Here is a 15,880-nt window from a genome sequence, read left to right as displayed (position 1 = left end):
GGATCACCACTGACACAGTAGAAGTATATTTTGCACACCTGTGGGGGCACTTGTCCGAGTAGAGATAGCTGCTTACAGGCAGCTGTGTGCTCACTTGGCCTTTCCCAGCTGTGAGCACTGAGCAGATGGCAGGTATCCATGTCCCTGTCCCATGTCCCTGTCCCTGTCCCTGTCCCTCCCCCTCTCCCTCTCCCCCTCTCCCACCCCCTCCTCCCTCTCCCCCTCTTTTCTCTCTCCCCCTCCCTCCCCCTCTACCTCTCCCTCCCCTTCTCCCTCCCCCTCCCCTTCTCTTCTCCCTCCCCCTCTCCCTCCCCCTCCCCAATTCCTCTCCCTCCCTGGTCCTGTTCACCTTGGACCCTACCCAATGACCTCCATTGACCTCACAGAAGCTCTCAGAAGTCTGGTCTCCACATACCATCATTTTTTTTCTTTTCTTTTCTTTTTTTTTTTTTTTTTGGAAAGGCAGATATGCAGAGAGAAGAGACAGAGAGGAAAATCTTCCATCTGATAGTTCACTCCCCAAGTTGCCAAAATGGCTGGAGCTGAACCAGTCTGAAACCAGAAACTGGGAGCTTCTTCCAGGTCTCCCATGCAGGTGCAGGATCTCAGGGCTTTGGGCCATGCAGGGAGCTGGATGGGAAGCGGGGCCATGAGGATTAGGACCAGTGTCCATATGGGATCCTAGCACATTGAAGGCGAGAGCTTTAGCCACTGCACAATCGCACCAGGCCCCACATGCCATCGTCGTGAAGGTGAGGATCCATGCAGGGGTTTTGGGTGGGGAGACACAGTCCAATCCCCTGCATCCCAATTCCCCTTCTGAGGCCTGTCACTTCTAGTAGGTGCCACTGTTTGCTGGTGTGTAGGCAGACTGACCCCACTCCAGGGTCATTGGTTTGTCTGCTACCACCCAGACTTGGTTAAGATTTCATTGTGGGAGGGGGCATAATGGCTCCCTCCGCAAGTACCAGGACCCCATATGGGCGCTGGTTCATGTCCTGGCTGCTCCGCTCCCCATCCAGCTTTCTGCATGTGACCTGGGAAAGCAGTAGAGGACAGCCCAAAGCCTTGGGACCCTGCCCCCATGAGAGAGACCCAGAAGAGGTTCCTTGCTCCTGGCTTGGAATTGGCTCAGCTCCGATTGTTGCAGCTACTTGGGGAGTGAACCAGCGGTTAGAAAATCTTTGCCTCTTTGTTTCTGTCTGTAAATCTCCCTTCTGATAAACATAAATAAATCTTTTTTTTTTTAAAGATTTATTCATTTTATTACAGCCAGATATACAGAGAGGAGGAGAGACAGAGAGGAAGATCTTCCATCCGATGTTTCACTCCCCAAGTGAGCCGCAACAGGCCGATGCGCGCCGATCCGATGCCGGGAACCTGGAACCTCCTCCGGGTCTCCCACGCGGGTGCAGTGTCCCAATGCATTGGGCCGTCCTCAACCGCTTTCCCAGGCCACAAGCAGGGAGCTGGATGGGAAGTGGAGCTGCCAGGATTAGAACCGGCGCCCATATGGGATCCCGGGGCTTTCAAGGCAAGGACTTTAGCCGCTAGGCCACGCCGCCGGGCCCAAGTCATAAATAAATCTTAAAAAAATTTTTCAGTGTGGGAGAAAATGTAATGACAAGCAGAAATGGTGTTTTACCATCTCTAGTGGGCTTTCCCTGGGAACTGCTGTTGAACCTCAGAGCTGTTTACTGGGTCACTCCTGTGCTGTGTGCTGCAGCTTGATTTGTGTCTGCTTGGGGTGAAAAACCAAGCAAACAAAAACCAAAACTACAACAGAAATGTGATCTGGGCTAGGAGTCTGAGGTCAGGTTGCCCGAGGGTCAGCATCTGGCCAGTCTCATCTTGGCTTATTAATGACTGCTTTCTCGCCCAGTTCTCACTGCAGCTCACTTTTCCTTTTTTCCTCTGTCACTTGGGCCATCCTCTGCAGCTTTTCCCCGGTGCGTTACAAGGGAGGTCGGTCAGTAGTAAAGCAGCTGCTACCTGAACCTGTGCCCACGTGGGATGCTGGCTTCGCAGGAACAGGTTAGGGTTAGCACTTCTGCATATGAATATGCTAGGGGACAGTCAGTCCATAATAAGGTTTTAAAAATGTGGGCTGCTGTCTGCTTTCAAGGACCTCTGAATCTACAGTGGAACAAGGTCAGGTGCACAGGCAAGACCCACACAGTTCAGTGTCAGAAGCAAGGCGTGCCTGGGGCCCGAGGCTAAAGGGCTGGAGCCATAGATCTCAGCGATGCATCTGTGGTGCATATGAGACAGTGGTATCACATGGGGCTTGAGAACTTAATAAAAGCACTTTGGTGACTGGTCTGTCATTAACAGCTGCTTCAGACTCATTCAGGGGTCAGGGGAGGGTGGACATGGCGAAAATGCCCTGGCTTTGGGAGCCTTAACAAGCTGCCTGGCTGCTGGTTCTGCTGCCCAGTAAGTGTCAGGCCTGGTGCTCTGATCAGCAGCCTCTCTTCCTCCTGGGAAGTGATCAGAAGCTGAAACCCACAGGGCGAGTTCTCATCTCCTGCAGGCTCAGGCCCCATGTCTGATAACAGCCACCTGTGAAGGACTAGAGGCCTGGGGCTGTCATACCTGGTTGGTGGGGGACACATGATTATAAACAGCTGAGTTAAGGAATGGCATCAATGCATGAGTCATTTCCCCACATAGAAAATAGAGAAATTCCTGGTCTTACACATTTTATAAATTCAGAAATTCAGAATTTTGGCACAGCAGATTAAGCTACCACTTGAAACGCCAGCATCCCATATGAATTGCCCATTCAAGTTCTAGCGGCTCTGCTTCTGGTCCAAGCTCCCTGCTAATGCACCTAGAAAAGCAGTGGAAGATGGGCCCCTGCTACCCATGTGGCAGATCAGGATGGAGCTTTTGGTTCCTGGCTTTAGCCTGATCCAGCCCCAGCTATGGTGGCCATCTGGGTGCTGAACCAGTAGATAGAAGATTGATCTCTCTGTGTGTTCTTTTTCTCCTTCACGGTGTAGCTCTTTCAAATAAAATAAATCTTTCAAAAGTTACATTTCTATCTATAGATGATAGATAGTATTTGGAGATGGGGCCCTTAGAAGCCATGGGGTGGGGTCCTCGTGAACAACTCTCTGTGAGCCAGGAGGAGAGCCCTCCCCAGACCTAGGCCCTGCTGGCACCCTCATCTTGGGACTGCCCATCCCCAGAGCTGTGAGAAAAAGAATTGTGGTTGGTTCTAGCCTCAGGGCTTGATGCATTTTGATGCAGTAGCCCAATGAAGCCACTGAGAGAGATACACTTCAGAGAATTACTTACCGAGGCTGCACATTGCTGGTCAGTGCATCTAAAGCAGTATTTGTAATGAACTTACAGGGATTGAATGCATACACACAAAGTGCCTGTGTGTATAAGTAGCTTCATAGCCATGAGTACTCAACCCTCATGCCGCAGATGGCACATGCCATGCCCAAACCTGGGCTCCTGCCAGGGGTGGAGACACCTCAGAACCTGCCTCCACATCAACTGGGAAAATGAATAAATACTCCTAACAAGCAGGAGGGAAAACAAGCACCCCCCGCAAAACAAAAACAAAAACAACCTGCCGAAGATCTAGTGTCATCTGCTGGGACTTCTTCTGAAATGAAGGAGCAGTTCTCTCTCCCTCCTGTGTTAGAACCAGGGAGAGTGGGGTGCGGGGGGTTAACCAGCTTGAGTAAGGTCACACAGCAAGGGGTAAGTGGAAGCAGCAAGATTCTGGCTCCATTTCTTTTGTTCATTCTTGTCCTCAGCCACTGTCTGTTGAGTCCCCACCAGATGCCAGCCAGCCACTGTTCTAGACTCTGGGGATGCAGCAGTGAACAAAGCGGACCCGTCCCAAGTCCTTAAGCAACCAACACATCAGGGCCAGCAGATGAGCATTAATTAAACACAGTTCATGTCAGGGGTGAAATGGGGACAGGGGAAGCCTGGGGGGGCGGCGAGGGAGAAGAGAGGGAAGATCAGTTGTAGCTGTTTTACATAAGGTGGTGTCGGATGTATAGACAGCAAACTCGTGTCTAATGCAAACGCTTGAAGCACATGAGCAGTTGAACTGAGCAATTTCTGGAGGAAGGATATATTCCAGAGAGAAGGAAGAGAGCAGTGCAAGGCTTCCCAGGCACGATCTTGCTGAGGCATTAAAAAACCAAGACCAAAAACAAAAAAGCCAGCAAGGAGAGTGAGGGGCTTGACCTGGGTGGCCTGGGGTAGAAGCAGCCAATGAGGTCAGGGAGGCAAGGACTGGGGCAGCCCAGGTAGGCTGTGCGGGCCAAGCAAGGTGGAGCTGTTGGCAGGTTATAAGACATGAATGGCATTCTCTGAGTTGCTTTTAAAGGATCACAATGTTAGGAGTTGACTTAGGGAGGGCATAAGTAGAAGAGAGATCAACAGGAGTTGAGAGATGGACTTGGCAGATGGCAGAGGTGGTGAGAAGGAATCAGATTCTTTGTGTTGGGGAGACAGGTAATGGGTGGATATGAATGGACCATGACCCAAGGATCCTTGTCTAGGGAGGTAGGCATGGAGCAGCCCAGGACCCGAGGCAGGGCACACTGATGCGGTCAGAGATGCTTCAGCTGACTGGGATGACTTTATTTTAGATAAAGGTCCTAGGCCAAAATGGCTTTCCCAGCCATCGTTGGTTATGGGCTTCCCGCCCACCCTCGCCAGGAGTGGGGGTCCCTTGCATTCGGTACATTTGCCTGCAGGAGAGGTCTGGGAGATAGGTGGCTGCCCGTGCCTCCAGTGCCAACTCATGCATCCTGCCTGGGGCTGTGGTGTGTGCTGGTGGCATCATTGTCATCGTTTCTGCTCTGGCAATGAATCTTTGCCTCCCTTGTTTATTGGTTTCAGAATCCAAGTCGCTTGATGACTGCGAGGAGTTGGTGATCAATACCACGGCAACGATCAACAATCTGTCTTTCTACCAAGTGAAGAATTCCGCCATCCAAGAACAAAAGCTCTATATTGCAGAACGTGAGGCTCGCCCCTGGGTTTGGATAAAGGCGCACGTGTTGAAAAATTGTTTTCTTTATTGTACAGACTCAGAACTCGAAGTGTTCAGTTTTTTGTTTATGTTTTTCTGACTTTTTGACACTAGTATCTCAGGAGCTCTGATCTGATCTGAGAAATGAGGGAGATGGGGAAATGAAAAGATGGAAGTGGGTGGGGGGAATTCATGTCTTCGTTTCTTAGGAAAATTGCTTACAGTTTGTGTTTCATTGTCATTTTAATTTTACTCTGCTTGTCAATTGTCAGCATCTAGTAAAATGTGGGTTCCCATTAGCGTTTCAGCTAAAAGGAAAACATACTCCTTTTATTTCTCTGCCTACCACATCCAGTGCTCTTAAAGCTACTTGTGAGTGACAACATGGACGGAGTCCTGGAGGCTGTGCGTGTTCTTGGAAACCTCTCCCAGGACCACGATGTCTGTAATTTCATTGTACAGCACAACGGTAAGTTAAGAACACTCAAGTTCATGCAGGTTTTTTGTTTTGTTTTTTTTTTTAAAGATTTATTTTCTTATTGGAAAGGCAGATATATAGAGAGAAGGAAATACAGAGGATAAGGATCTTCTGTCCACTCATTCGTGGCCGTAATGGTGGAGCTGAGCCGATCTGAAGCCAGGCAGGTCTCCCACACTGGTGCAGGGTCCCAAGGCTTTGGGCTGCACTCTACTATTTTCCCAGGCCAAAAGCAAGGAGCTGTGATATGAACCAGTGCCCATCCCATATGGGATCCCGGAGCATGCAAGGTGAGGATTTAGCTAGTAGGCTACTGCACTGAGCCCCAGTTAGGTTGTTAAGAACGCTTGGGCCATTACAGCCTGATGCTTACTTCTGGCTTTTTATCCCAATCTGTACATGAAACTCCCAGCTCAGGGTGCATGGGGTGTCCCAGGCAGTGTCCCTCTTTTGTTAATGCTCCAGGGACATTCTTTGTGTGCCAGATCATCTGTTACATTTGCTTGTAATAGGGAAGTGTGGAACTATGGTGTATCCATGCAGCCATTAAAGTAACTACATCAGACATTTAGGTAGCAACAGGCATCAACCTCAGGCATATACTGTAGAAGTAGAAAAGCTAATGAAGTTGGGTGTGGGGAGATGGCACAATGGCTCAATTGGCTAATCCTTACCTGCAAGCTCAGGAATCTCATGTGAGTGCCGATTCGAGTCCTGTCTGCTCTACTTCCTATCCAGCTTCCTGCTTGTGGCCTGGGAAAGCAGTCATGGATGGCCTAAAACCTTGGGACCCTGCATCCCTGTGGGAGACCTGGAAGAAGCGCCTGGCTCTTGGCTTTAGATTGGCTCAGCTCTGGCTGTTGAGGCTGGTTGGGGCATGAATCAGCAGATCGAAGATCTTTCTCTCTGTATCTCCCTCTCTGTGAATCTGCCTTTTCAATAAAAATGAATCTTAAAAAAAAAAAGCAAACAACTAACAGTGAGAGGATTTACAGCATAATGCCATTGTTATAAGTTTTTTAAGATATGTAAAACTGTTGCTTGTATTCATACATGTATTCCTGCAGAAATAGCATAAAGTAGAAATTTTACTTGAAAATGAGGAACTGTACATTTAAGAGTTTACCTGTGTCATAAAATTCAATCTGTAAGATTTTATTCATTTCTAATTGAAAAAACTAAGAATTGTGTATATTGTCATATGCCAAATAAGATTTTGAAAATAATGTATTGCTTCTTAAGCTTTTTTAAAAGATTTATTTATTTTATTGGAAAGGCAGATTTACAGAGAGGAGGAGAGACAGGAAGATCTTCCATCCGATGATTCACTCCCCAAATGGCCACAACGGCTGGTGCTGCGCCGATCCAAAGCCAGGAGCCAGGAACTTCTTTTTTTTTTTTTTTTTTTTATTCTTTTTTTGAGCCAGGAACTTCTTTCCAGGTCTCCCATGCAGGTGCGGGGTCCCCAGGCTTTGGGCCATCCTCAACTGCTTTCCCAGCCACAAGTAGGGAGCTCAATGGGAAGTGGAGCAGCACTGGACCCTACTTAAGCTTTAACAAGCAATTATCCATGTGTTTTTACTAACTCTAGTCATTGTATGTCTCTAATATTACATGTGGGAATACATCTTTTAAAAAAAAAGATTGCGTTGATGAATTTACTTGAAAGGCAGAGTTACAGAGTGAGAGAATGAGAGAGAGGGATCTCTCATCTTCTGGTTCACTCTCCAGATGGCCTCAATGGCCAGGGCTGAGCCAGGCAGATCTGAGAGCCCTCATCTAGATTCCTCATATGAGTACAAGAACCCAACTACTTGGACCATCTTCTACTGCTTTCCCAGATGCATAAGCAGGGAACTGGCTCAGAAGGGCCTGGAACCTGGAACCACCAATCTGAACTAGGATGCAGGTGTCTAGTGGACCACAGGGTGTTGTAGCCTTGGCCAAGCTCATTGCCTGACCAGGTCACAAGGGCCGAGGCCAGAACAGGGCAGCCACATGGCAGGCGCTCTGAACAGAAAGGGACGGAGCATACACTTTCTCCACTCTCTCTACCAGGCATTATCCTTCGCCCCTGTCAACTACAGGATGAGCAAAGGGGACAGCCGGTTCCATTTCCTAGGAGCAGGAGGACCTGACCTATCCAGTATGTCCCCACTCTGCCTTGCCGCAGGTCAATTTCCAGCATCTGGATCAAGGCTTCTTGGGCTTCCCAGCTTGGGAGCCTACACCGCTCCTCCAGGCTGCAGGCTAAGAGCCGGTGCTGGTGGTTTACAAATGGCCGGGGGGCCCCGAAGCTAAGGGGTTGAATGAGCACCACCTGAGTCTCTCCTCGCCCTCCTGCTACGGCCCCCAACAGGGACTCCATCATTGCCATAATAAAGCAGGTGATAGCAGTATCTGGAGTCAGAGAGCCTGGGGAACAGAGCAGGAGTGAAGAGCAGGGGTCCCTGTTTTGCTACTCATTCCCCAGTTCCTCAGCCATTTGTTAAAACAAGGTGTAGCTAGCAGTCATGAGCTGTGTGTATTCTCTGCCTTGCAGTGCACAAGTTCCTGATTGCCCTGCTGGACGCCAAGCATCAGGACGTTTGTTTTTCTGCCTGTGGGGTCCTCCTCAATCTCACCGTGGAGAAAGACAAGCGTGGCCTGCTGAAAGAAGGAGGCGGCATTAAAAAGTAAGTTCCCCAGGGTGCAGCGCCTTGGCTTGGGACCAAGAGGCCACCCTTGGCTGGGGAGCTTTGGCCCTCTGTCGTCCTGGGCTCTGCAGGGTGTCAGCATCTTGGCATTTGGAAGCCCCAAGCTGGTTCCATTTGAGTCTTGACAGAATCCCCAAGTTGTTTTCTGCCCCTTGCATCTGTTTGTACCACGTTATTTTAAATGTTGACTGAGTTATATGTAACATGTATGAGATTACATGGAAGGAAAATCTGCATCCTGCTGAAAGTATAAACAGGTACATACTAATCTGGTACACTTTTTTTTTAAGAATTACTATTTATTTGAAAGGAAGAGTTAACTGAGAGGGAGGATAAGAGGGAGAAAGAGAGAGGGGTCTTCTATCCATTGGTTGACTCCCTAAATGGCGGCAACACCCAGGGCTGTTCCAGGCTGGAGCCAGGAACCACGAGTTTCTTCTGGGTCTCCTTGTGGGTGCAGGGGCACAAGCGCTTGGGCCAGCCTCTGCTGCTTTCCCAGGTGCGTTAGCAGAGAGCTGGATGGGAAGTGGAGCAGCAGCCATTACCAACAAATTAAGCAACAGCAACAGCTGAGCTTAACATGCTATGCCACGACCCCAGTGCTACAATCTGATAACTTTCTAACTTGGCTTATCATTATTATTATTATTATTACAGGTTATTGGATTGTTTAAGAGATTTTGGTCCTACTGATTGGCAGCTGGCCTGCTTAGTTTGCAAAACCTTATGGAACTTCAGTGAAAATATCACAAATGCTTCATCATGTTTTGGAGATGAAGATGCCAATACACTCTTGGACCTGTTGTCCTCGTTTTTAGGTAAGATGCATGCGTGAGTGTTAGCCTGGGAGTTTTGTCTGTGTAAAGTTAAGAAAGTTGATTTTCTGTGACCTGTGTGGACAAGGATTGTGATACAATCTGGATGGCCACAATCAGTAAGCAACAAGAGTATGTTAATGATAATTGCAGTTTGGAACTTTCTGGAAGAAGTTGAGTATTGTTTAGAAGGAGAACAGAGGGACTCTCAATTCACTGGGTGCTGTTATGATTTTTTTTTTGCATTTTCTATAGATTGTGCTAATACAAGTTCTCAACATAAATGTATTTCTGTTGCTTTAATGTGCATAGACACTGTTGTACTTGGAAAAAGATGGCCAGGAGCTACTCTGAAGGAAGCCGTATTTTCTTTCTTTTTTTTAAATACATTTTATTATTGTTGTTATTATTTTATAATACAGTTTCATATTCCCTTATCCTCTCCCCAGTTCCCTTCCCCCCAGTTCTTCTATATCATTACCAACATATAGTTCTTCATACTCAGTCATATGTCCATCATTGCGGACATAGACAATGGCGGAGAGTCCAGAATCCTATTGTCAAGATACATAAAACAGTTTCATTGTAAGTCCATCTTTGTCTGGAAGTAGAAATGCATACCATACTACATCTTCACATCTGAATGTTAGTCTCCATTTCGCAGCTACTGTACATCCCCTTAAATGAAAAGTCATGATTCGAAATCAACAATAAAAAGAAAAATAGAAATTTACAATGCCTGAAGTTAAATGACATGTTACTAGATATGACAGTCTCCATTACAGAGCTACTATACATCCCCTTAAATGAAGAGCCACAAAACAAAATCAACATCAGGGAGGAAAAAAAGAAATTAACAACATCAAGAAGTTAAATAACATGCTACTAAATGACTAATGTGTAGCTGAATAAATGAAAATCCAGAACCTTCTTGAAGAAAATGATGCCACTGCATGATCTACGCATCATTGAATGATTTAATCAGAAGGAAGTGTTTTGAAGAGATGAAACTAACAGAAAACAACAAAACCCATGTGATATAGTTTCCGCTGATCTTTGTTGGTGAAGTGTGTCTCCTCCAGACAATAAACAGATGGGTTTTGGTTTTTAATCCAGTCTACTAATCTATGATGTTTGATTGAGCTTAAGCTATTTACATTCAGAGTTTATCATGTATGAATGGTACTTTTGTCCTGTCCTTTTAGAAATGGGTTGTTCATTGGTTTAGTTTTCTGTTGTCATTTTACTGGGATGTTCTTCCCATTTGCCTTTGGTTTTGGTAGGTGCTATTCCTCTTCTCTGTCAAAAGAACATCTTGAAGTATCATTTGTAGGGCAGGTTTGGAAGAGGCAAATTCTTTTAACTTTTCTTTACTGTGGAAGAATTTTATTTCATTTTCTTTTTTTTTTTTTAAGATTTATTATTATTGGAAAGCTGGATATACAGAAAGGAGGAGAGACAGAGAGGAAGATCTTCCATCCAATGATTCACTCCCCAAGTGAGCCACTATGGCCGGTGCTGTGCCGATCCGAAGCCTGGAACCAGGAACCTCTTCTAGGTCTCCCACACGTTGCAGGGTCCCAAAGCTTTGGGCCGTCCTCAGCTGCTTTTCCCAGGCCACAAGCAGGGAGCTGGATGGGAAATGGAGCAGCCGGGATTAGAACCGGCGCCCATATGGGATCCCGGGGCGTTCAAGGTGAGGACTTTAGCCACTAGGCCACGCCACCGGGCCCTTTATTTCATTTTCAAAGACAAAAGAAAGTTTTGCTGCGTATGTTATCCTGGGCCAACATTTTTTTTCTTTTAGAATCTGGAATATGTCACTCCATTCTCTTCTTGCCTGTAGAGTTTCCTGTGAGAGATCTCCTGTGAGTTTAATTGGCATTCCTTTATATGTCAATTGATTTTTTTCACGTGCACATCTAAGGATCTTTTCCTTATGTTCAATTGAAGAGAGCTTGATAATCATGTGTCTTGGTGAAGATCACTTTTGATCAAGCCTGTTGGGAGTTCTGTGCCCCTCCTGGAACTTGTTTCCCAATTCTTTTTCCAGATTAGGGAAATTTTCCTTTATTATTTCATTAAATACATTTGCAAACTCAGCTTCTCTTTCTGCACCTTCTGGGACTCCCATAACTCTTATATTTGGCCTCTTCATAGTGTCTTTCAATTCTTGAATACTTTTTTTGGCATGATCCAGCTCTGCTTCCAGCTTTTTGTTTGCTTCCCCCGATGACAGGAAATATCTTCCAATTCTGAGATTCTTTCTTCTGCTTGCTTCATTCTATTTTAGAGACTCTCCACTGTACTCTTAATTTGCTCTACTGTGTTCTTAATTTCTGATATACCAGCCTTGATTTGTTTTATTGCTTCCTTAAATTCTTTGAACTCTTGCATGAGCTTCTCATTGTTGATCAGAATCTTTAAAATGAGTCTTATGGATTCTGTGTCCCCCATTTTCTCGATGTCTTCCTCAGTTAACTCTGAGGTTGGCATAGGGTTTTGCTCCTTTGCAGGGGAGTTTTCAATAATATTCATTGTGCTTTTGTCTCTTCTTTTGCTCTTGGTCATTGCACTTCTGGTTAGCAGAGTCTTCTCCTTGGGGCACGTTTCTAAGCTGTGTCTACAATGCGATTTTACTTATTGCCATTGGTACACAACTTTTTGCTTGCAGCCACTTGTGCCACAACCTCCAGCGAGTTCCAGGTCTGGGTTCTTATGTCAGATTTCCACCATGGTCTCCACAGCCCCAGCTCTTGGCTCACCACTCTCCACCTCCTGTGATACCGTGCCTAGGATGCACTGTTTTCTCTGCAACCTTTCTCCCACTTTCGATTGGAGCAGGTCCCAGGATTAGAGAGACACCAAGTGTCCTATGTAGTTAGGTTGTTGGTGGCACTGATCTTGCTTGAACCTGTTGGACGTTAGGTCTGGGTGCCACACGGACCTATTTTGACCCGTATGATGCCACAGTCGATATTATTTTCCTTCGGGACCAGTGCAGTCACAGGCCTCAGCAAGTTCTTGTGAGCTCAGCACATGCGCAGTTCACTATGTAGTCCCCTGCAGTCCCAAAGCTATTGCCACAGTGTGCAAAATGGCGCCTTATATACAACCACTACAGTTCTTGATCTGCTGGCTGTCAGGTCTGAGGGCTACCCAGACCTGTGTTGGGTGGAACCTGTAGAATGCCACATTGTTGCAGTTCACTGAGTCAGAAATGAGTTCACTCCCAGCTCAGCGTATCCTCAGTCCCTTCTCTTGCTCTTTCCTCCTTATGCAAAATGGCGCCCAATTCAGCTCTAGGTGGCTGACTGGGCTATGAAATCCACCCTTTTCTCGCACTGCCCGTCTGAGATCTGCTGCTCTGTCTCTGCTCCTGGTCAAATCAAACGGACCAGTAGGACGGACAATTCTTTGTCTGGGTTCACCACCCGAGCTCCCAGTGAAAGTCCCTTCCCACCTGGTTGCTGGTGGAGTTCTGGCTGCTGGTGGAGTTCAGATCGCCGTGCTGGAGCATCAGTCACTGCAACACCACACCATTGTGTCTGCTGCTTTCCTGTGTCTGTCAGTCTCCAGGTACCCCTCTGCTGTTGTTCTGTCCTTTCCTGTTTCCTGAAATATGTCCTCTCTGCTTCATCCTGATTAAATGTTTTTCCATCCACATAAACGTGTCCTTACCCTATTGCGCCATCTTGATTCTCCCAGGAAGCCGTATTTTCAAATGAATGTATATATGATGAGCATTAGCAGTCACGGTCGTTACCACGGGCTTGGGGTGGAACATGCTGAGCTGTCCGGCGTTATCCTCACTTGGATATGTTTGGTCCAAATCCTCAAAACGTAGGAGATTGCTGATACAAAGGAAAGAGAACTGTTCCTTCTATTAAAAAAGAAAAACAGCTTCCCTTGATCGGGGCTCCAGCTGCTCCAAGGTGTGTGTTGTCACATTCAGTGTGTGCCTCTGTGTCCTTGCTGCTGCATCTTTCTGTGTCTCCCGTTGAGGGCAAAGATGGCAGTTGGCCCGGTGGGTTGTTGCCCAATAGTGTAGGGCCTATAACAGCTGCCTCCAAGACAGCCAACAGGGTAATCTGCAGCTTTCTGTCTCAGCTGAGTTTGTGACAATCTACTTTGAGTAACAGGGACAGTGGGCCACGTGTCTCAGGACCCATTAGAAAAGGCAAAAAGCATGGCCAGCTGCTCAGCGGAGACTGGTGTACCCAGTAGGGACTTTGTGGGGTGGGCCTGTTGCTTACTCCTCCACTCCCACTTTTCCCTTGTAGCCAGCTTGGGTTCTAGGCTTGCTTCTTCAACCTCAGGGCCTTGGCCCATGCTGTCTGTCCTGATGACCCTGCCAGCCCTTCTCCTACAGCCTGTCAAGCTTACAGAGACAGTCAAGTCACATGAAATCTAAACTTCAATGGTAACAGATCACCAATGGTGCAATTTCTCCTGTGTTATCATTTTGTAAGACTTACCTTATTTCCCCTGCTCTGTGATGCTGCCTGGCACAGAGCAGTTTGTGGCTTGGTGACCAGTTAGTGGTCCCTGTTTGCTATTGCCTTTTAAAGGCAGGGCCGTTGTGTTCTCAGATGCTCTCTGCAAGGTCGTTGGCTAGGTGGTAAAGGACAGTGGCTCCAGGAGGGTGGGGTGACTCGGCCCACAGTAACACTGTGGCAAAACCATGCTTTTGGATCTAAGTTTCTCTGCTGTCTCATCACGCAGGACACTCAGTCCATCCTGCCCTCTTCTTTCCCAACCCCCTGGAAGGAGGCTGTGATATGGATAACAAAATCCAGCACAGTACCACAGAGGGGTGGGGGACTAACAGGCAATATCTCAAGGTCAAGAACTTCTCTACCTCCTCATGACCCTAAGGACTTGGGCAAGTGAAAGGGGCATGCGAATGAGACAGTATTGCAACTTCAGTTCCTTGACAAAAATGATGAGCTGTTAAATCCCAAAAGCATGGGCTTAAGGAAGGAGATGGATAGTAATGTGACCCAAATGACCTCATCGTGGTTTTGTGGATTGATTAGGTAGTTGGGGGGAGGAAAAGGAGAGTGTGGGGATGCTCTCTGCAAAGTGGCTCTAAGAAAATGCATTCTGGGAGTTCCACTGTCAACTCCTTACAAACTCCTTGGCGGCGTGTGGGTCCAAATGCTCTAATTGGTGGGCCCTGGCATCTGCCACGAGCCTCTTGTGAGCAGTGGCAACTTACGATTGGTGTGTGCAAGTTATTACTGCTTGAAATACAAGAACTGGGCCACTGTGTGTTGTTTGTTGTCAGCTCCATGCCCATGGTACCCAGATTTTGTGACAAGGGACCTACAGTGGAGCCCCTGGTTCCATTCAGAGGGTCACGCCCTCAGGCCTGAGCCAAAGCATCACCAGGTTCTTCAGGATGACGGAGGCAACCACAGATCCCTCCCATGGCTGCCTGGAGCTGATCAGCAAGCTAGATCTCTAGTGCAGGGAGGAAGCTTTTATGAATGACATGGGACACTAAAGCAGCAAGGAGGACTGTGTGGGAACGTTGTGAACACGTGTGTTGTGCTGAGTCTTTCAATCATTTCTGATATCTTGCCCCACATTTTACTATTTGCAAAGCTGGCGTGTGCAAAGAAAGCTGGAGCACAATTGTTCATCTAAACCATGGCTTTTCTAACTCTGGGTTAGGAGATCCTTGTAGTTGGTTGTGACCAATATATTTGAAAAAGCAAGTATCGGAGGAGGACAGTCTTAGAGTATGTTACAGTTGGAAAGGAAACTATTCTATTGTGAAGTGTTTGCTGGCTATTGGTATATAAGAATATGTGTACACATGTATATTCAAGAGGCATCATAAAATGTATTTCTTACTAGTACAAAGTTTGAAAATTTTAGATCTCTTATTGTTGAATCAACCTTCAGTATTCTTTGCAGTCCAAGTTGCAAATTTTAGCCTGCCATGTAATATGGAACTTTTTTATCTTTTAATGTTTTAATATTATTTTTTATTGATCACATTGTGTTATGTGACACTGCCTCATAGGCTCTGGGATTCCCCCCAACCCCTCCCCATACCCACCCTCCATGGTGGATTCCTCCACTTTGTTGCAGTATTACAGTTCAAATTCAGTCAAGATTCTTTCATTGCAAGCATAGAGTCCAGCCTCTTATTGGTAATATTGAACTTTTTTAAACCATCTATTTTTTTCAGTATGGGCTTAGAAACTGCAAACTGCATATCTCTTGTTAGTAGCTGCTTTTATCCAACCCAATTTAGAATTAACATAGTCCAAGTTTGGATTAATTTATTCTTAAGGCTGGACCTCAAGGAAAATAACATATTCTAAATGTTGGATTAAAACAAGCAATCCAACAAAATCCAGCAAAGGTTTTGCTAAAACCACCAAATCAAACAAAACTGTGCACTGGGAAAGGGCTCCTGAGTACTTAGGCCACACTGCTTAACCCTTAGCAGCCTGGGAAGGAGAGATGTGAAACAAAGAATTCAGTTCCCAAGTCCTGAAAGGAGTGAGCAGAAAGATGACTTGAAACTCTGAAATGCCTCAGGCTGTTGGACCCTTGTGGGTGGGGAAGTAGCCCAACTGGGAGGACTTTGAAGACATCCCCTGCTGTCCCTGTTCTCTTCCCTGTGAGGGCTTGGTTCTGTCGGGGTGGAGGGGTGGAAGGGTGGGCAAAGATTTGCGTGTGGGGTCTTGGTGGAGAGCGCCTGGCTACAGTTTCTAGACCTCCTAAGGGACTTATCTTGGAGCTGCGTAGCTGTCCACTTGATTATGGGCAGGGGAGGGGACAAACTAGGTTCCAGACTCCCTTATCTTATTCTGGGTGGTGGGCACTGATAGTCACAGTGTCAGAGTACACAGGAGAGCAC

The 15,880-nt window shown here is 46.8% G+C and overlaps 1 protein-coding gene across 1 annotated transcript in view; it reads left to right on the top strand.

The window, feature by feature from the left end:
* Positions 1 to 15,880, top strand: part of ARMC2 (armadillo repeat containing 2) — a 103,892-nt gene that overhangs the window by 85,538 nt on the left and 2,474 nt on the right. The window contains exons 13-16 of the mRNA XM_058669322.1: positions 4,879 to 5,001; positions 5,367 to 5,480; positions 8,032 to 8,164; positions 8,843 to 9,003. Coding sequence (XP_058525305.1) covers positions 4,879 to 5,001; positions 5,367 to 5,480; positions 8,032 to 8,164; positions 8,843 to 9,003 — 531 coding nt within the window. The remainder of the gene's footprint in view (positions 1 to 4,878; positions 5,002 to 5,366; positions 5,481 to 8,031; positions 8,165 to 8,842; positions 9,004 to 15,880) is intronic.

The sequence above is a fragment of the Ochotona princeps genome, chromosome 1, assembly GCF_030435755.1.
Source record: "Ochotona princeps isolate mOchPri1 chromosome 1, mOchPri1.hap1, whole genome shotgun sequence".
NCBI lineage: Eukaryota > Metazoa > Chordata > Mammalia > Lagomorpha > Ochotonidae > Ochotona > Ochotona princeps.
This window is presented reverse-complemented; position numbering and strand designations above follow the sequence as displayed.